Source organism: Felis catus, chromosome E1 (assembly GCF_018350175.1).
Source record: "Felis catus isolate Fca126 chromosome E1, F.catus_Fca126_mat1.0, whole genome shotgun sequence".
Classification (NCBI taxonomy): domain Eukaryota; kingdom Metazoa; phylum Chordata; class Mammalia; order Carnivora; family Felidae; genus Felis; species Felis catus.
The window spans coordinates 35168797-35190305 of record NC_058381.1 but is presented as its reverse complement, the minus strand read 5'-3'; the positions used below and the strand labels follow the sequence as shown (position 1 = coordinate 35190305).

Here is a 21509-nt window from a genome sequence, read left to right as displayed (position 1 = left end):
CTGTTTGACAGGGGAGGATTTGTACTCATGGCCGTGTCTCCTCCCCAAATCCTCCACAGTTGTATTGTTATTTTCGAACACAGACTGGTTGCCTGTGCAACTTTATTATTTTTTTTATGTTTATTTTTTGAGAGAGAGACAGAGACAGAGAGACAGAGCACAAGACAGAGGGGCAGAGAGGGAAGGAGACACAGAATCCGAAGCAGGCTCCAGGCTCCGAGCTGTCGGCACCGAGCCCCCACGTGGGGCTTGAACTCATGAACCGCAAGGTCATGACCTGAGCCGAAATCAAGAGTCGGACGCTCAGCCGTCGGAGCCACCCGGGCGCCCCAGTGACGTTTACATTTTGAGCCCAGTTTTGAAGCACAAAGGGAAGGATTTTGGCAAAGGGGACGGACTAAGGGCTTTCTCAGGGTCGCCAGGGGGCTGAGCAAAACCAAGGCACCATAAACCATCCAAGTCAGGTGCAGCACTCAGCAGGCATGCTGGGCTCGGGCAGAAAGCCCCTTGGGAAGCCGTGAGGAACTGAGTTGGTTGCAGGGACTACTGGATGGCAATATGCCCTGCTCACCACTCCCTCAAAGAGACCCAAGAATTCTGGTCAACAGACTCAGGGGCTCCCTCATTAGGCACTAGCATTTTCTTTCCTCCCAACCGTTCTCCCCTTTTATAGAACCAGTGCCTACCACATCTTTCAAGGCTTTGCAGAGATGAAAAACAATTCCTCCTGCTAAAAAAAGGTTTGCAACACTGAACACAGAGGAAAGTCTCAGAGTGTAGACAACAGGAGGAAGGAGAGGATAGAGAGAGGAAGTAACAATCACTGAAAAAGGGTCAAGTGCTAGGTCTGTGCCACCACACCCAATCCTTACCCCAACCCTCTGCATGAGGCTGGTGTTATCTCCAGGTTTTTTTTTAAGTTTTGAGAGAAAGAGAGAGAGAGAGAGAGAGAGAGAGAGAGAGGGAGAACAAGTGAGGGGTGGGGGGTGGGCAGAGATAGGGAGAGAGAGAATCCCAGGCAGACTCCGTGCTGACGGTGCAGAGCCCGATACGGGGCTTGAACTCATGAATCATGAGATCATGAGATCATGAATCACTCATGAATCACTGAGCTGAAGTCGGACGCTTAACCGACTAAGCCACTCAAGTGCCCCGTCCCCATTTTATTATATTATTTATGTTGAAAGAGAGCACATGCACAAGAGGGCAAGCAGGGGAGGGCCAGAGAGAGAGGGAGAGAGAGAGAATCCCAAGCAGGCTGTGCACTGTCAGCGTGGAGCCAGAGCCGGATGCGGGACTCAACTGGGAGCCCAACTTGAGGCTCAACCCAGAGCTCAACCTCACCACCCTGGGATCATGACCTGAGCCGAAATCAAGAGTCAGACGTTTAACTGACTGAGCCACCCAGGTGCCCCTATTATCTCAATTTTAAACATAACGACTTGAGGCCTGGAGAGGCCCTGTGACTTGTCCAAAGCCACCAAGTGAGTACAGGCTGAGCCTTGGCCTGCACTCACTGTGCTCACCTTGACCTTGGGCAAGTAGCGGAACCTCCCTGGGGCTCGGTTTCTTTTTCTTTCTTCTATTTTTGTAAAGATTTTATTTGTAAGCAATCTCTGCTCCCAGTGTGGGGCTCGAACTTACAACCCCAAGATCAAGAGTCACGTGCGTTAGTAACTGAGCCAGCCAGGCGTCTTTCAGTTTCTTCATCCATAACACCAGAGACATATTCCTTGCGGGGTGATTGTGAAGGGAGATAATGTCTCTTAAGAGTATGGCTTGAGGAAGGTATCCTGAAATCGGTGACTGTTATTCCATGGCACTCGTGTCCGGGAAGTCAGGAAAGCCTGCGGATGGAGAGCTGAGGCTGGAGCAAAGTTCGAGGAGGAACCCATCCTTCTCTTGCCCCAGGGCTACCCTCAAACTAGCAAGGTAACTACCAGGACCACACAGCCAGTTACCGGCAGAGCTGATACCCTGGACTTGGCCTATCAGCACTCCGTCCCTGGGCCAGGCTGTCAGAGCCGGAGAGTTAGCGTCATTAGAAAGGTGTGTCCTTGCCAGCTCAACTGGTCGTAATTTCTCTGCTCGCCTGTCTTCCTGCCCCATCCCCACACACTCTGAAGTGTGGAGACCGTCCCCCTGGAGCCAGGGTTTCGGGAGGATCTGAGGCCACTCCCATCATGAGGACGGATGCAGCATAGACTCCTCAGGACCTCAGTTGGAGGCCAAGTCCCCAGATAAGGGCAAAGGTCTTCTCAGGCCAGGCCCCACCCCTCACTAACCTTTCTGCTTGGCCCAGATTTTCACTGCTTCCTCTGGGGCAGGAGCGGGCAGGTCACTCTGCCAGGGCCTTTCCCCCATTGCTGTCCTCCTCCTCTGGAGAAAGGGTCAAGACAGTGGGGACCTGGCACTTGTGCCACTCGGGTGCCCGGTGCCGCCTTTCCCAGCCAGGACCGGAGATGGAACAGGTGCGGTGGGCTGAACCTCTGTCCACTGCTGCTTTCCATTCACGCCTCGGACAGGGCACGGAATGGGGCCCTGGGCCCGAGCTGGGGTTGGCAGATGGCGCTGAGAAGCCCAGGTTTCAATCCCTGACGCCACCTTACGCGGTGCACTGCAAGCCCGGGGCGGGGGGAGTCGAGGCAGAGGCCCAGGGTGGGAGGCTGCCCGTGGGAGAAGGGGGTACCAACTGGTGTCCGTTCTGAAGCTGACTTCTGGCTTCCACCTGGAGTCGACCGAGAGGGGGATCGCCCACGGCACCCTTTGTCCGGGCCACTTCCCCCCCCCCCCCAGCAACCCACCCCCGCGAGCCCTCTGTTCCAGCTGGCACGCCTCGGGGCGCTTCTCGGAGGCGCCTCTGGCTCGCACCCCGGAGGGGAGCTGGCAGCCTATGACCCGCTCTCTAAACCGGGCTGGGGCGGGGTGGGGGCACGGACGCGTCTGGGCCTCGCCGCCCGGCCCACACTCGCGCCCCGCGGGCTCCCTCTCTACAAAATCAACAAACTCTTGAGCCCCCAAACTTAGGCCCCCGGTGGTCGGCAGGGGAGCCTGGCCTCGGGCTGTGGCCGGGGCCTTGGGATCCGCAGGGAAACCCGGGCACGTCTTCGAGGTGGGCGGGGAGGGCCGCGGGTCCGAGGGGAAGGTGGCCCCGCGCGCCGCAGCTTCCTCCACGCCTCGCCCCGCCCCCCGCCCCCGGCGGGACCGAGTCCTCCGCGCCCCATAGGCAGAGGCGACCCTCCCCGCCTCCCCGCCCGCTCCGCGCTCGCCCCGCCTCGGCTCACTTTAAAAGTTTCCTGGGGCCGGGACGCGGGCGCAGAGAGCCATGGCCATCTACCCCTGGGGGCTGCGCCTCGGGAGGCTGTGCGCCGGGAGCCCGGGGGTGCCGGGGACCCGGGCCGTCCTCGCCCGGGCATGGCAGGAAGCGAGACTGCAGGGCGCCCGCCCCCTCAGGTACTCGGCCCCTGGGGGGAGGGGGGGAAGGGGGAGGCTGGGGGAGAAGGGGGCGGCACGGGCCCCCGGGAGGGAGAGAGATTGGGGGTTCCTGCAGGGCTTTTCTGGGGTGAAGAGCCCACCCCGGCTGGCAGGCCCGCGGCTGGGCTGCCGCACCTCTGGATGGCACCCGCTGGGGAGCAGGTAGCCCGCGCTCAGCGCCTAGGCAACAGGAAATGCTGGCCTGGCCCGCGCAGACCCGGGCTGCGGCTGGTGGCTGCCAGCGACCCTGCACTGACTCTGAGTTCTGGTCCAGGACTCCAGGTTGTTTCCGTTCGTGAGCACAGAGGGCCAGGCGTGTGGGCCTTTGGCGATCTAGCCTGAGAAGGAGGGGCAGGGGCAGGGTTCTGTCTTCAGAACGCTGTCTCCGAGCTGGACCCCCTTTAGGGATAAACTTGGAGGGGGGGGGGTGGCTTTGGGACCGCTATGCTCAGCCGCGTCCCCACTCCTCCTGCGGTGCTGACAAACACCGGTTTTGCACCTTACCGCCTCCTGGGCCTGTCTGCTCATGTCCTCCGTGCAAAGGTGGGATGGGGGCTGGCAGGTTCCCACTCCTAGTGGCTCCACTGCCTCCAAAGCCGTGTAGGAATTCGTGCCATTTTCCCGTAAGACCGAAGTTTGAGCGCGCGTTGGCTGCTTACGCAGAGCGAGGCTCCAACTGATGTTATCGGTGGTGGTTGTCTTCAGCACCCAGAAGCGGGAGGCCTGGGCGCCACCGAGCCTGCCCTGCCTCCCAGGAGGGCCAAGAACTAAGTTCGGGGAAGAAGAGGGAAGAGAACAGTGGAACTTCTCCTCTGAGAGAACTGTTTGCTTCACAAAAATCGGATGGGGGCGGAGGGGATTGGAAGGAGAGGCAAATTCCTCTTTGGGCTGAAACTTCAAGATCAAAACCTCTCGCACTTGCTGGTTCCGAGAAATCTAGAAATCACGCCATGCTCTAAGATGGCTATGCCTAGTTTTCCAGGAAAACGCGGTGGCTCAAGACTGCTCGGTAGATGGGATTGTGAGGAAAACAGCTGGGTTTTCTCACCGTGCCTCCCTAGGCAAATTCTGTCATCGACACCCCTAGCCTCCAAGCCCCACCTCTGGACTCCTGGGTGCCCTCTTAGGATGTGAGGACCCTATGGAAAGTCGCCCCCCAAAGTGTCCATGTTTCACGATGCTGAATCAGGCCACTTCTGCTCACATGGCAACATTGCTGACCTTTGATGTTTTTGTGTGTAAACAAAGCAGGACCCTTACCTGGTCCAGGCCTACCATCTCAGGGTAGGGGCACCAGGCCTCAGAGAGATTCTGACCCTGCACCTGGAGGAGATCCCTTTGTCCAGAGAGAGAAGGTTTCCTGAGCATTTGGTCTAATTCCTTCCCATCCCTTCCCTGCCTCGTTTTCTGTTGACTATGATGATTTGGCCTCAGTTCACTCCCACTTTCCCCTAAAGAAACCCTCAGGAGTCTCAAGCATTCAATAGATATTGCTGAGTACATACGTCATGTCATGTCAAGCACCTGGTGGGTGCTGTGGATACAGAAGCCAAAAAAACCCCGGTGCTGTGGATACAGAAGCCAAAAAAACCCCGGACTCCCAGGAATGTTGCAGTTTAGTGGGGAAAAAGCTAAGTCAGGTGATCACTACTCAGTGTTCCGGTGTAATGATATGTGGAAAGCTCCTGGAGTTCTATTCTCTGCTCTTCCTAGTTACACATAAAACCTGCTTTTCTGCTGTCCACCCACCACCCACCCAGGCCTATTACTTATCAGATCCCCAGCTTTGCCTGTCAGGAAAGAGCAAGAACTTTGAAGCCAGACTGCCTTGGGTTACAGTCCTGGCTCCTTCACCTACTCACTGCGTGACCTTGAGTGCATTACCTAACCTCTGAGCCTGGTGAGTTTGTCGTTAATGCTACCGGTCTGGTCCCTGAGACCTTCAAAAGATGTCTGGGTAGGAATTCCAACTGACTTAAAAGTGGCAGGGCGGGGGGGATCAGTGACCCCTTTCTTGCACCCGGTTCTTCCTTCTGCCAGTTGCCAAGATGGTAGTCTCTGCCCAGCCACAAGTCCAGCCCTTGGATTTGCCAGACGCTCCCTGTCCATCAAAATCGGGGTTGTTCAGAGCCTTTTTCCCCAGAAGGAAAGAGGAAGCAGTCCATTGCTCTCCAGATCTCCTGAACCACCAGCTCCTTCCCCTTGTCCACACATCCCCTTCCCCCGAGGAAAATGGATGGGCTAGTCTGGGGCTTCAGGGAGCCTTGGAGGGAAGGTTTCTTGATGAACCTGAGATGAGCAGGTTTCCTCCAGACAGACCTCTAAAGCTGGCCTGGGGTTGCCTGTGGGGTGGTTGCATCTGGGGGCACTCGGAGCTGAGAAAAGCAGAAAGAACATTGACTTACGCCTGTCAGAATTGGGAACGATGTTCAGAGTCGGGGCCGCAGTGACTTGATGCTGGTAGTAGGGCAGAGGGGTACGTGAGCTTCATGGACTACCCTCTAGGGGGATGGCTGTTATCAGGTGGGACCAGTAACAGCAACTATAAAACGCCATCCCTATATGAGGCATCCCTATATATTAAGTCAGGAAGTGTTTTGGTTGGAAACCATAATGGTTGAAAAAATTAGACTCTTCCCATAGTTCCCCAAAGATGATTAACAAGTGATCTAGTAATGATTTCCCTGCACATTCCACTGGGGACCCTCCATTCTAAATGTAACAATAGAAAATAAACTACGAACTTGGACGTTGTAACCGGTGAGTGGTACACATCAGCTTTGGGCCCCAGACCTTTTGGGCCTGGCATGCAGTAGAGAGAGGTGCTATCTACTGTGGAAGGTGCAGAGAGAGTATAGAGATGAACTTGTTTTCACTGAGTTCTTTTTGCCTAAAAGGGATCTACAGGGGAAGACCATAGACCCCCCTGATTCAAGGCAGAAAGGGTGCTGTTCCTTGGAAGATGCCGATCAAAGCAGGAAACAATCTGATTGGTGGGAACGGGACCGAGGAAGCCTTGCTGGCGAGGCTGAAGTTTGAAATTGATCCCTCCGGCGATAGGGCTGTAGTTCGAAGCATGAAGCCTATATACTCACGTGAAATCTTGCCTGTGCTTGAACTCTTTTCAATCCTGGGTATGAAGCTCTCCTAACACCCCCCACATTTCTATAGGCATAAACTTTGAAGCCAGGCATATCTGGGTTCAAATGAATCATTTTAGCTGGTTGCTTTGGGACGAAGTTGAACTTGATCTTTCTCATGTGTAAATGATGTTGTCTGAGAGTTAAAGAAGGTCACGTGAAGAAAATTCTTGGGGCACCTGGGTGGCTCAGTTGGCTGAGCGTCCAACTCTTGATTTCAGCTCAGGTCATGACCTTGAGGTCCATGGGTTTGAGCCCCGAGTTGAGCTCTGTGCTGAGTGTGAGAAGCCTGCTTGGGATTCTCTCTCTCCCTCTCTCCCTCTGCCCCTGCCCCCTCCCTCTCTTTCTCTTTCTCTCAAAATAAATTTAAAAACTTAAAAAAAAAAGAAGAGAAAATTCTTAACTCACAGCCTGATGCTAAAGACATCTTCAACCCATTGCACTGATGAGCTCTTATACAAGTAGTGTGCTTGGTAACAGTGGGTTAGTGCATTCCTATAATGATCTCAAGGCCCACAGTTCCACAGTTTAGTAACTGTCTGAAGAGTTAAGAGGGAGACAGTTCTGGTAGGGCAACTGCCTAAACCAAGCTGGGCTGCTCGGGGTATATAACAGGCCCATGCTCACACTTTCTGTGGAGGGGGGAGGGGGAGAGGCAAGGGAGGTGTCATATGCTGAGCAAACCAAAGTACAGTACAGGATGTAATTTCATGTCTTGAGTAGGCCTTGCTAGGGGAGTGTCCTAATAAATGACGGGTACCAATAATTCTGCCAGGTGCCTCTCCCTACATAAATAAACGAGTTGTGTCTCCAGCTCACAAATCCTGTTTTGTGGACCTTGCTGGCATGTGTGTGTTTCTCAGTTTGGGAGTTCGATGACAGGAGAGCAGGTCCCAGCCCTGTCACTTCCAACTCAGTATCGTGTTGGACAAGCCACTCCATCTCCCTGCACCTTGTTTGTAAAATAGGCCACTTGGACAAGAAGCACTCTACATTTCTGGAGACATTCTGTGATTCCTAAGGAGGCTCGGCTTTGAGCCCAGTCCCCTAATTCAAGAGGGCTGTGGGTGAAGTGGGAACCCTAGTGAATTCCTCCTAACCTCCTGACACTCTGTGACTCTCTCTGGTCCTCCAAGTGAACAGAAAACATTGAGGGTTTTGTTAGGTATCTAAGGTCGTAAGCTTGCCTCGTCTGTACCTCGGCGACCCCATCAAGGAGCAAGTGTTCTGAATCAGCCCCCGCTCTGTACAAGTGACCCAGGGGAAGACTTACAGTACGAATGCCTCACATACAGTACGTAAGCTTCACAGACTTACAGCATGAAGCCGAGAATTTCAGGCTTTCAGAAACATCTTCTTGGGTTTGCTAGAGTCAAATAATAACTTCCTGCCTGTTTCTATATACGTGTAAACACACACGTGCCGGTGGTTTTAGTCAAGATACTAAAAATGGAAGCTTCCACCAATACAGGGTATCTTGCTCACGTCTTTTTTTTTTTAACGTTTATTTATTTTTGAGACAGAGAGAGACAGAGCATGAACGGGGGAGGGTCAGAGAGAGGGAGACACAGAATCTGAAACAGGCTCCAGGCTCTGAGCTGTCAGCACAGAGCCCGACGCGGGGCTCGAACTCATGAGCTGCGAGATCATGACCTGAGCCAAAGTCAGATGCTCAACCGACTGAGCCACCCAGGCACCCCTCTTGCTCACATCTTTATTGTAGCTCACACCACTCTGGAGTTCTTTTTTTTTTCTTTTTTAATTTTTTTTTAACGTTTATTCATTTTTTGAGAGACAGAGCACGAGCAGGAAAGGGGCAGAGAGAGGGAGACACAGAATCCGAAGCAGGCTCCAGGCTCTGAGCTGTCAGCACAGAGCCCGACGCGGGGCTCGAACTCCCGAGCTGTGAGGTTGTGACCTGAGCCGAGTCGGACGTTCAGCCGACTGAGCCACCCAGGCGCCCCTGCCACTCTGGAGTTCTTTGTAGTCTGTGTCCTTTGTAAGCTGTAGACCCCTTCGGGAAGGTTATATTGGGTGGCGGAAAAATCAGGAAGCTTTGTGGTATAATTACAATGCACAAACTTTGTACAGTTTGATGCACTTTAACAAATGTGTGTATATACTCAACCCCCCAAGATACAGGACTTGCCTGTCACTGTAAAACAGTGCTCTTCAATCGATATATGAGCCCCATGTGGACTTTTAAATTTTCTAGTAGCCATATCAACAAGATAATGAGAAATATGTGACATTAATTTTAATGGTGTATTTTCTGTAACTTAGTATAGCCAAAATGTCATTTCAGCAGGTAACCAACCTTTTAAAACTTTCTCATAAAATGTTTTACCTTTTTTTAAAAAGAAAGTCTTTCAAATCTGTTGTATATTAAACATTTTTTTTAATGTTTATTTATTTTTTGAGAGACAGAGCACGAGCAGGGGAGCGGCAGAGAGAGAGAGAGAGGGGACACAGACTCTGAAGCAGGCTCCAGGCTCTGAGCTGTCAGCACAGAGCCCGACACGGGGCTCGAACCCATGAACTGTGAGGTCATGACCTGAGCCACTCAGGTGCCCCTCAATCTGATGTATACTTAACACTTACAGAACACCTTCATTCACACTAGCCACATTTTAAGTGTTCCACAGCCACATGTGACTAGCAGTTACCGTATAGACAGCATAGCTCTAGAACTTTCTCTCTGCTCATTTCCAGTCAATCTCCTTCCCTCACCAGAGGCTACCACTGTTCTGATTTCTAATCTCCATAGGTTAATTTGGCCTATTCTTGAATCTTAGAGTATATGCTCCTGTGTCTGCCTTCTTTTGCTCAAAAACCAAGGGGTGCTTTTGGGAGGAGGGACCTGTTAACCTTGACAAAAAATCTTGAAAATGTGTGTATTATGCATTAAACAGCTTAATAGTCAGCTTTTCTTGATAACCCTAGGGAAACAGACATGATCTCATCTGCCCTATATTTTACCTCTTGGGTGTGACAACAGAAAGGCAAACTGAGACATGGGGACTCAGATGTGTCAAGGGGCCGTCCCAGCAGAGAGTGGTGGGGACACTGTGGCTTCTGGACCCACTGAACTGGTTATACCTTGTGGTCCCCAATATTATGTAATCTAAGTTAACCTTTTTATTTTGAGATAATTATACATTCACATGCAGTTGTAAGAAATAGGGCAAATGGGGGCACCGGGGTGGCTCAGTCGGTTAAGCGTCTGACTTCGGCTCAGGTCATGATCTCGCGGTGCATGAGTTCGAGCCCCGCGTCAGGCTCTGTGCTGACAGCTCGGAGCCTGGAGCCTGTTTCTGATTCTGTGTCTCCCTCTCTCTCTGCCCCTCCCCCGTTCATGCTCTGTCTCTCTCTGTCCCAAAAATAAATAAAAACGTTGAAAAAAAAATTAAAAAAAAAAAGAAACTGTCTGTTTTCCAGGATGCCCATTACCATTTAATGATGCCACCAACCGTGTGTGAGTGATCAGCATCCTCGCCAGCATTTGCTATGGTCACTATTGTTTATTTTTGCCATTCTGATACGTATGTCATGATATGGCAGCTCTAATATGAATTTCCCTAATGGCCAATGATGTCGAATATCTTTCCATGTGCTTTATTTGCCATTTGTATGTCCTCTTTGGCAAAATGTCTCTCTGTGTCTTTTGCCCATTTTGTAGTTGGATTATTTTTAACCATTGAGTTTTCAGTATGCCTTATGTATTCTAGATACTTGTTCTTTGTCAGATACGTGTTTCGTGAATATTTTCTCCCACCCTGGAGCTCATCTTTTTATCTTTTTTTTTTTTTTTTTTACATTTGTTTATTTTTGAGAAACAGAGTGAGACAAAGTGTGAGCGGGGGAGGGGCAGAGAGAGAAGGAGACACAGAATCCGAAGCAGGCTCCAGGTTCTGAGCAAGCTGTCAACACAGAGCCTGATGCGGGGCTCGAACCCACGAACTGTGAGATCATGACCTGAGCCGAAGTCGGACGCTCAACCGACTGAGCCACCCAGGCGCCCCTCATCTTTTTATCTTCTTTTTTTTATGTTTATTTATTAATTTTGAGAGAGAGAGGATGAGAGGGTGCATGAGAGGGGCAGAGAGAGAGGGAGAGAGAGAGTATCCCAAGCAGGCTCCGCACTGTCAGCGGAGAGCCTAACGTGGGGCTCGATCGCACAAACCGTGAGATCATGACCTGAGCCAAAATCAAGAGTCGGATGCTTGAGCCACCCAGACGCCCCTCATCGTTCCATCTTCTTAACCAAAATTTAATTTTGATGGGGCCCAGTTATCAATTTGATGGGTCATGCTTGTGGTATCGAGCCTATAAACTTTTTGCCTAGCCCTAGATCCTGAAGATTTTCTTCCATGTTTTTTAAGTTTTATGTTTTACATGTAAGACTGATTTCATCTGAGGTTTTTTTTTTTTTTATTAGAGACTTAAGTAAAAATTCCTTTTTTTTTCTTTCTTGCCGAGACCCTTTTTTCACATCAGTCATTCTGTGCTATCAATTAAGAAAACGACCATTCAGTCGTGGTCTTGTTGGGATTTTGTCACAGCAGCACTGTCCTTTTCTTTTTTTTTTTTTAATTTTTTTTTCAACGTTTATTTATTTTTGGGACAGAGAGAGACAGAGCATGAACGGGGGAGGGGCAGAGGGAGAGGGAGACACAGAATCGGAAACAGGCTCCAGGCTCCAGGCTCTGAGCCATCAGCCCAGAGCCTGACGCGGGGCTCGAACTCCCGGACCGCGAGATCGTGACCTGGCTGAAGTGGGACGCTTAACCGACTGCGCCACCCAGGCGCCCCAGCACTGTCCTTTTCTTGAACAAAGCTGTATGTTGTCGCTGCCGTAAATGTGTCGCCCATCTATGCAGATACATGACAACTAGAACTTTATTTCAGGGTGAAACAGCTATTACAGGCTCCACGTGGTCCCCTCCTGCCCAGGCATCTGCTGTCTCTACTCCCGTATCGAGTGCCACTCCCAGGTCAACCAGCAGCCTGGTGTCTTTGTACAACTTAGGGGGAGGACAGGACACAGCCCCATGGTGGGATCAGTGTGTCGTCCAGGGGCATGAATCTCGGGGTCGTATCCAAGCGGGATAGGAGAAGAGGAGAATCTGCCTCTTCTCTGCCACGAACTAGGAGGCATGCTGTCACTTTTAGCTACAACTGTGCCTCCCACAAGAGTGAGTGTGTTGACTGAGGACTGAGGCTTGCCCGTGAGTACGGCACGTGAACTTCATGCACAGACTGGGGCTCTTTCTCTTTCATTAACGTTGGTCTTGCCCTGGCCCTTCACGTGATAGGGCCGGTGCGTCTCACGCCTTCCACGCCAGGAAGTTGCTCCGTCTTTTGAACGTTTTAGGTGCCCCTTCTGGGGAGTTTATCAACCTCTGGTATTCTCCTTCTTAAATATTTCATATAGAAAAAAAAAAAAATTAACCACGATCACAAGCTAAAAAAGAAACACCTGTGTACCTACCACTCCAAATGAACATAGAGCTATGCCTGGTAAAGAAATTTATAAATGAAAGAAATAAAACGTTATGGATCAAGTGCAAGTCCCTTTCGTAGCCGTCCTCCAACCTGTCCATCATTGAGAGCTATAGTTCGAATGCATGTCGTGTCGGAGTGAGTTTTTTGCTTTTAATATGTCTCTGAATCCATAAACAGTATATTGTATCCCGTGGAAAGCACTTTGAATCGTATTGAGCCGGTAATCAGTGCTTTAAGTTTCCCTATTTTTTGTTTTCATAAACAGTGCTTAGGCTTTTATAATTTCAGCACAAGCTGCACCAGAGTGCCATTCTTTTTTTCTCTCAACAGTAGGTTTCTAAGATCTATTTACACGAACGCTATAGATCTGGATTATTCTTTTTCCATTTTATGACTGTGCCTCTAGCAGTGCAATTGCTCTATTAAAGGGTGGGCATTTCCAGCTTTTCTGGAAATAGCCCTGGAGAGGCTTTGCTGCTGTGACCACCAGAAGAAACCCCGAGTCCCGTGTGCACGCATTCTTGCAAATGCTTTGTATTGCCTAATGAACGTTGAAATGCTTGCCCCTCCAGAAAGGGCCCAAGCATATCTCACTGTGGTCTGAATGGACCTTTCCCTGATTAGCAGGGAGATCGGGCTCTTTTGAAATGTCTTCTGTGAATCTCTATTCATAATCTTTGCCCATTTCTTACGTTGGGTTCCTTGTCCTTATTGATGCGTGAGTTTGTTTTAAATACAAGCGAAATACGAATCCTTGGTCTCTTACGTGTAGAATGAAATTTGTAAACCCAGGCAGTTACTTGTCTTTTAGCTTTGTTGATGATTTATGTTTTTCTTAGGGCCCGGGGACCAACCAGCCTGGGATCAAATGCCTGTGGCGGGGGAAGGGCAGAGGCCAGTCCATGACTTGGAACCAAAACAGTCTATTGCTTTCAATTTCGTTTCTAAAGCCTTCTTGCTGGTGGCTGGCATGGCACCTTGCCCAGGGGAGCAGTGGCCTGCCTCAGCATGGGGTGTATTCCTGCAGTTCCCGGGGGGCCCTCGCATCTAGCCACCCTCCCTGCCTGGTGGCTTCTGAAAGGATTAAGAGCTTTGGCCTAAGTAATTTCAACCCCCAGCAAGGGCAGGATCCACCTGCAAGCCTCTGGCCTCTGTCCCGAGCGCCTCCTCCCAGCAGGTAATGTGTAGCAAGAGTCAAAAGAGTTTCTAATCCAAGCAGACAGTACAGACCTGTTTTCTCAGGTGTCATGACGGTCCCTGCCTCCCTTGACTCCTTCCAGGCTCAGTTCTGCCCCTGTCAGGACTGTGGGATGCTTCGCGCCCATGGTGGCCTCCAGCCCTGACTTTAGCCGCCAGCCCTGGAATGTCCAGAATGCCACGGGACCTCCCCAAACCAGCCAGCCCCCTCTTTTCAGTCTAGGTCCTGCTGGAAGGCCAGGCCGGACCGGGCAGGGCCAGCACTGGGGCACAAGGCTTACCATCTTGGTGTAATGGGGGAACTGGCTATGCAGTTATGGGGCAAAGCCACTGTGGTTGGTGCTAGGAGAGGTGAGCCAGAACATGAGAACGGGACAATGAGATCAGAGGCAGTGAAGGTAAATCAGTTTCCACAAGTAAATCCCAGAAAAAGACCAGTGTGTGCTGAAGGTCTGGGAGGTAGGGGCCGAGTGGAGATATTTCTCAATGGGCTGGTGGCATTCCTAGGGCCCCGTCAGCCTCAGGTTTGCTGCTCCAGACCCCATAGGGGCCCCCAGAGGAGGCTGTGGACAGGCTGCCGTTTAAAGAGCAATACACATAGAAAGGGATCCAAAGTTGCCACCCACCGAATTTGGAACCCTAAGAAAACCAACCTCTTTCTTCTTCATTAATAAAAAAGAATAATCCTTGTTATAGATGGTGCAAGACTGATGTTCATGTAACACACATGGGGAAGCCCACTTTTAGCCATAAATTCACTTTGTATTGTATGGAGGCCTTGGAAGTCCTGGGTTTGAATCCCAGCCTGGTTACTCATTGGCATTTCTTTGGGCTTCGTTCCCATGTGAAAGTAGGTATGAATCTTGCCTCAGGGAGCAGTTAAGATTATAAGAGATCAAACATAATGGACTATTTAGAAGAGAACCAGCATGAGGACACATCAGTAAATGTCTGTTCACATTATTCTGAAATGTGCTTTTTCACCTAAAATGTATTAGACATTTTCCATATCGTTAAATATAGAATGTCTTCATTTTTTTTTAATGGCATAAGTTTCCATTATACAGATGCCCCATGATGTGCTGATCTAATCCCTTACTTACAGAAATAAAGTGTTTTTCTCAATTCTTTGCTAAGCAGCAATTAATCATACTTTTAGGCATTTGCTAGTTTGTTGTTGTTGTTGTTGCTTGTTTTTTAGGATATATTCCTAAAAGTAGAAAGGCTGGCCGAAGGGCATGCGTATTCAAATGTTAACAGATAGTACTAAATCAGAAGGGATTCAGATTTGGGGGTCCTGAAGTTTGTACAAATTTGGATGCGTCTTTATAAAAACCAAATTGAATGCAAATTGACTATTAACATAACAAAAGAATTTGCTACATAGGAATTGCTGGGGCCTTGAATATTCAGGTCCTTGTGAGATTTCTTATGCTGTTTGCCAGAAATGCTGACATATAAATGCTTCTTTTTTTCTTAAGTTTATTTATTTATTGGGGGCTGGGCGGGGTTAGGGGCAGAGGGAGAGGGAGACAGAATCCCAAGCAGGCTCCGAGCTGTCAGCACAGAGCCCATCATGGGGCTCGATCTCACCAACCATGGGATCATGACCTGAACCAAAATCAGGAGTCAGACATTTAACCAACCGAGCCCCCCGGGCACGCCAACATATAAATGTTTCTTAATTTGCAATCAGCCCCCCTCTTGAGTTTCCAGGAAGTTCCGGCTCTGGGAGGTGGGGCGGGGTGGGGGGTGGGGGGTCCTGACGCATAAGCAGCATCATGGCTGCTGTCTTCACTGCCCTGTTAAAATCTTGTACCGATTTACACTTAGGCCCATTTCTTCACATCCTTGCCAACAGTCTGTGTCATCAGTCATTCTTGTTTTTATGTTGAGATTAATAGCCATGTTATTAATCTTCTCTAATTGGGGAGCTTTATTTTGGCAATATTGAGGGCAGTGTTGTAATCCGTGGGCTCTCTGCTGAGTCCTTCTCCCTGTCCTGGGATAAGCTCACATAATGGTGGCACAAAGCCGAGGATGCCACAGACTGGGTATCCAGGGGTACCCTGAACTCTCATTGAGCTGAAAATGCTTTCCAGTGTTGCCTGTGGGGACTCTTTGGCAAGAACACCTTGTGGGGAATTTTGAAATTAGACTTAGACTCCTCTAGAAAGACAGCACTCTTTGCTTTGGGCAGAGGATTACTGGTTTGTTACATTTTCCCCTGTAGCGACTTTTCATTTATTACAGAATCAGACAGACTGAATCACTTTCAAGATAGGTACATATATACATACATATATACACACACACATATGTACATACATACATACACGTATATATGATTTTTGGGAGAACAGCTTTTTGGGGCCGGTGCTGCCATAACCCAGATGAATGGCCGAAAAGACCGAATTTGAAATACCAGCTGCTAAAGTGTCGGGGAGTACGCCTCTCCCTCCATACATGCCCTGTCTCTCTTTGCACATACATGCATGTGCCACACCACACCACACACACACGCATCACACACGCATGCACTACACCACACCCACGCACATGCACACGCACACACCTCACAGTTCTTGCCACCACTTGAAAATAAGTTGGCAGATGTTGTGACATCAGTATTTCCCACCTTTGCTGATCTCTTGGGAAACAAGGGCCTCATGGTTGTTTTGCCCTGACTTGGGCAACATAGCGGACATGTTTCCCTATGCCTGCCCGCCACTTGTCGACTTCTTCCCCGAGTCTGTGGCCCATTGCGTTTCGTGGGTCGACGCCGCTTGGTCTGTTTTTGCGGAAAGCGGTTTGCGATCAAATGATGAGGCCGTTTTCATCAACTTTTACTGGAGCATTTGGACAAGTCGCTTAACTTCTCCCTCGATTTCTCCATTTGTAAGACAGGGACAAAAGCACTCGGGATGATATCCCCCGGAGAAAACCCACATGACGGCCTTGCAGGGGAGATGCTGAACGTTCTCTTCCTGCCTTCGGGTCACCCCCCCTGCAGGAGATTCACCCACCTCCGCCCTTCCTCACGGACAGCGCCCACCTCTTCCGTGAATCAGGACCCTCACACTCCCAGCTTGTCACTAAACGTCTCTACAGACGTCCCTGGATATTACATTGTAAAGCAGATAGCTATCCAGTGGTTCTGGCTTCCCGCTGGAGCAGTATTCCACAGCCTTTGCATCCAGTAAGCGACCTTCTGAACAGCAAGCAATGTGTCACGAGCTGCTCTGTGCTCTTGAACCTGGAGAACATGCGGCCGTCTGGGTCACGGGGTGGTTGGCCCAGGAGCCCCAGTGTATCAAGAACGGCACAGAGGACACCTAAACTGCTCTACCATCTACTGGGGTTCTCAGGGCGGAAGATCCTGCCGCGTTCAAAACAGAGATTCTCTCTTTGCTGGAGTAATTTCTAGAACAGAGACCATGTGTCAGCTTGACTTGCCCAGCATTTTCTGTTAATGTATGGATGGGTTTTGCACGTGCTGCTTTTATTTTTTTTTATTTTTATTTTTTAAAATTTTTTTAATGTTTATTTATTTTTGAGACAGAGAGAGACAGAGCATGAACGGGGGGAGGGTCAGAGAGAGGGAGACACCGAATCCGAAACAGGCTCCAGGCTCCGAGCGGTCAGCACAGAGCCCGACGCGGGGCTCGAACTCATGGACTGCGAGATCGTGACCTGAGCCGAAGTCGGCCGCTCAACCGACTGAGCCACCCAGGTGCCCCTTTTATTTATTTATTTATTTATTTATTTATTTATTTATTTATTATTATTTTTTTTTTTTTTGCTGCTTTTATTTTTATGACAAAATGGTAAAGAGATGCCATAGTTTGTCACTAAATTTAGTTTATGAAGCACGAGGATAACAATACTACCAGCTTTAGCCCTAGGAGAGCTTTCTTTCAAACTTGGTATTGAAGTATACCACAGATTCAGAAAAGTACACATGTTTGAAGCACTCCCTTTAGCGAATTTTCTATGAACTCTACACACACATATAACCAACACCCATTTGGCCGCTCTCCTGATTTCCAGCAGCTTAGATTAGCTTTGCCTGTTTTGTGCCTATACGTGGAATCCAGGGCACATGGGTGGTTCAGTGAGTTAAGCGACCGACTCTTGATTTCACCTCAGGTCGCGATCTCACAGTTAGTGAGTTCAAGTTCCCAGTGGGGCTCCGTGCTGCCAGCGCAGAGCCTGCTTGGGATTCTTTCTCTCCCTCTCTCTCTGCCCCTCCCCCACTCATTCTCTCTCCCCGCCCGCAAAGTAAGTAAATATAAAATATATTTATATAATATAAAATATATAATATACATATAATACAATATAAATATTATATATTAAGTATATTTAATTTAATATATTAAATACATATAAATCTATATTAAATATTATATATTTATATATAAATATAATATAAATATAAAGAATATAAAATATAATATAAAATGTAAAATTTATATTTACAAAATATAAAAAAAGATAAATGGAATCAGACAGTATATACCTTTTTCTATCTGGCTTCTTTAACTTTTTTAAATGCGTTTCACCCACATTACTGGGTATAGTCATACTTCATTTGCTGTCATTACTATATAACATCGCAAATAAGAAATCATCATTTATGTATCTGTTCTATGGCTGGTGGGTATTTAGGTAGTTTTCATATTGGAGATAACGCAAACATCCTCGGACCTGTCGTTTGGTGAGCACATGCATGAATTCTGCTGAATACGTATTTATGAGTGGAAGTGTCTACGTTGCTTTTTATTTAAAAAAAATTTTTTTTAATGTTTATTTTTGAGACAGAGAGAGACAGAGCATGAACGGGGGAGGGTCAGAGGGAGAGGGAGACACAGAATCCGAAATGGGCTCCAGGCTCTGAGCTGTCAGCACAGAGCCCGACGCGGGCTCGAACTCACAGACCGTGAGATCACGACCTGAGCCGAAGTCGGACGTTTAACCGACTGAGCCACCCAGGCGCCCCTCTACGTTGCTTTTTAAAGTATACAGTTCCACAGTTTTTAGTAGAGTCATGAATATGTGCACCCCCAACCACAGTCAATTTTAGAACATTTCCCTCACCTCAAAGAGAAACCCCATTCCCTTTGCTATCAACTCTGGACCCTTCCTTCCCCTCAGCCCTAAGCAACCACTGAATCTACTTCCTGTCTCTGTAGATTTGCCTTTCCTCCTCCTCAACATGTCATATGTACGGACTTATACAATATGTGGCTTTCTGTATCCGGCCTTTTTTGCTTACTATAATATTTTCACCGTTTACCCACATTGTAGCGGATATCAATACTTTTCCTTTTTATGGCCAAATAATATTCCATTGTGTAGACAGTCCACGTTCTGTGTATCCATTCATCCTGTTGCTGGAACCAATGGGTTGTTTGCATCCTTGGCTATTGTGAATAGTGCTGCTGGGAGCATTTAGGTCCAAGTGTTTGTTTGAGTCCCCGGTTTTAATTCTTCCGGGTAGATACCTAGGACTGGAATTGCTGGGTCATCTGCTAATTCTGTGGTTAACTTTTTGGAGAAGCACCCAGCTGGTTTGCACCTTGGCTGCACCATTTTACATTCCCACCAGCTGTGCACAAGGCCTCCAGTGTCTCCGCATGCTGGCCATCACTTGTTACTTTGCGTTGTTTGATTCTCGCCTCCCTAGGGTATGTCACTTTTCATTCGCATTTCACATGCTTGTGGGCCAAATATCTTCTTTGGAAAAACGTCCATTCAAGTCCTTCACTCATTTTTTTTTTTCCGTTGGGTTGTTAGGAGCATTATTTATAATTCACTCATTTGGTCATTCTGTTGAACACCTCTTACATTCCAGGCACTGTGAGGCACTTGGGGATAAAACAGTGAACACATTCGTTGCCAACAATAAAAGGTCAAGAGAATAAAAGAAAAATCCTCATTTCCTGACTTCTCACCTGAATTCTCAAGTGCAACTCTCCAAGGACACCTTTAGGTGGGGCTTTGTCTCCAGTTTTTCATGGCTCCCACCTGCCTAATTTATGTGTCTTAGGACGCCCAACCCAAGTAGCTGAAGGCCTCACTAAATATTTACGGTAGTTTCTCCTTATCCATGGGGGATATGTTCCAAGACCCGCAGTGGACACCTAAAACCACAGCTAGCACCATAATATACATACAAAGTTTTTTTCCTATGGGGACATACCTGTGGTAAGGTTTAATTTATAAGTTAGACATGTATGAGATTAACAACAATAATAATAAAAACAATTATAACAATATACAGTAATAAAAATTACGTGGATGGTCTCTCTCAAAATATCTCCCTGTATTGTACTCACCATTCTTGTGATGATGAGACATGGTAAAATGATGTAAAAGGATGTAAATATGAGACACTACTACTGACCTTCTGACAATATGTCAGAAGGGGGATCCCCTGGTTAGCCATGGGTAACTGCAGATGGTGGGGAGACCATTCGACTTTAGTTCTTTGAGTTGGAAGCCACAGGAACTGCTGGCTCTCCTCCTCTGACTCATTAAGCTTCCCACCCAAACGTTAAAAATATTAATAAGAGAGGCACCTGGGTGGCTCAGTTGGTTAAACGTCTGACTTCAGCTCAGATCATGATCTCACAGTCTGTGGGTTCAAGCCCCGCGTTGGGCTCTGTGCTGACAGCGCGGAGCCTGGAGCCTGCTTCAGATTCTGTGTCTCGATCTTTCTTTGCCCCTCCCCTGCCCATGCTCCGTCTCTCTCTCTCAGAAATAAACATTAAAAAAAAAAAAAAAACAGAAAAAGAAAGGGGGGCCTGGGTGGCTCAGTCGGTTAAGCGTCCAACTTCGGCTCAGGTCATGATTTCATGGCTCTTGAGTTTGAGCCCTGCATCAGGCTCTGTGCTGATGGCTCAGAGCCTGGAGCCTGCTTCAGATTCTGTCTGTCTGTCTCTCTCTGCCCTCCCCACTCATGCTCTGTCTCTCTCTCAAGAATAAATAAACATTAAAAAAAAGAAGAAGAAGAACAGAAAAAGACGGAGTGCCTGGGGGTTCAGTTAGTTAAGTGTCCTACTCCTGATCTCAGCTCAGGTCTTGATCTCAGGTTTGTGAATTCAAGCCCTGGGTTGGGCTCTGCTGGGGTGTGGAGCCTACTTAAAGAAAAAACAATGAAAGAAAAAGAAGTGGCTGCCCCTTTTTGCCCAAGGCCCTTGGGGTGTGTTCGAGGAAGGAGGAGAGCAGAATCAATTGTTTGCGCTTGGAGTTTCGAAAGGATGGGTGGTTCTTACCTTTATGAGCAAACTGCATTCATACGAGTTTCTAGAATTCTTAAGTCCTCTGGAGGAGCACCTGTTTCCACCTCTGTTCTGCCCTGCTCTGGTCCCAGGTTCCTGAGTTCAATGAGTAAACAGTGGTGGAAAAAAACAAAATGGAGATTAGACAGTCTGGGGGGACACACGCAAAGCCTAAAGAACAGAATTGCCCACCCACTCCTTCCTCCCCAATATGTGTTCCGGGGGCGGTTTCACTGGCTTACGGCTGCAGCTCAGCTACTTGGGCTCTGTGCATTTCACTCTCTTTACCTATAGGATGGCAGTTCATGCTTCCCACCTGTACGTTTTAGGATTTGCTTAGCATATGTCAGAGAAACCCACTCTCACTGTGGCTTTGAGGAGATGGGAGTTTCTTTTTCTGCGTCCTGTGTGACAGCCACCTTGTGGAGGCTCGGCGGCACAGTACGCCCCCCCCCCCCCCCCCCCCCCCCGGTCAAGGCTCCAGCCTCTTTGTCTCTGCCATTCCCTTCCTGTCGCAGATGGCACTCCAGCCAGTGGGAAAGGAAAAGGGAAGATGCCCCTTTCCTTTAAGGGAAGTTGCACCTAGTACCTCTCTTTAAATCCATACCTTCACCTTTGGGCCAGACCACCTGCAAGGGAAACTTGGGAATGTGGTTTCTATTCCACATGGCCATGGCCAACTAAACTCCCTGAGGGTGGTTTCTTAAGGACAAGGATCTATTGGGGGCCTTTGCACCTATCAGCACTGCTGTGAAGATAAAGGATATAACATATGTGACAATTGAAATGGATTTTTCTGGTTTTTTGGGGTTTTTTTTTTTTTTTTAGTTTTTTAATCTTGATTTACTTTTGAGAGAGAGAGAGACAGAGTGCAAGTGAGGGAAGGGCAGAGAGAGAGGGAGACACA

At 48.7% G+C, this 21509-nt stretch overlaps 1 protein-coding gene and 1 long non-coding RNA gene across 3 annotated transcripts in view; one reads left to right on the top strand and one right to left on the bottom strand.

The window, feature by feature from the left end:
- Positions 1–1193: 1193 nt before the first annotated feature.
- LOC105261184 lies at positions 1194–4403 on the bottom strand. Of its 2 annotated transcripts, none has more exons than XR_891087.4 (3): positions 3979–4403; positions 2286–2728; positions 1194–1847 (listed from the first exon to the last, which is right to left on the bottom strand). It is a non-coding gene; the product is annotated as an uncharacterized LOC105261184 (long non-coding RNA). The 2 variants fall into 2 exon arrangements; XR_002149124.3 differs by lacking the exon at positions 3979–4403 and adding an exon at positions 3285–3414.
- ACSF2 (acyl-CoA synthetase family member 2) overlaps positions 3323–21509 on the top strand; it is a 33304-nt gene continuing 15117 nt past the window's right edge. Inside the window, exon 1 of the mRNA XM_003996692.6 lies at positions 3323–3453. Coding sequence (XP_003996741.2) covers positions 3326–3453 — 128 coding nt within the window. The 5' untranslated portion in view covers positions 3323–3325. The remainder of the gene's footprint in view (positions 3454–21509) is intronic.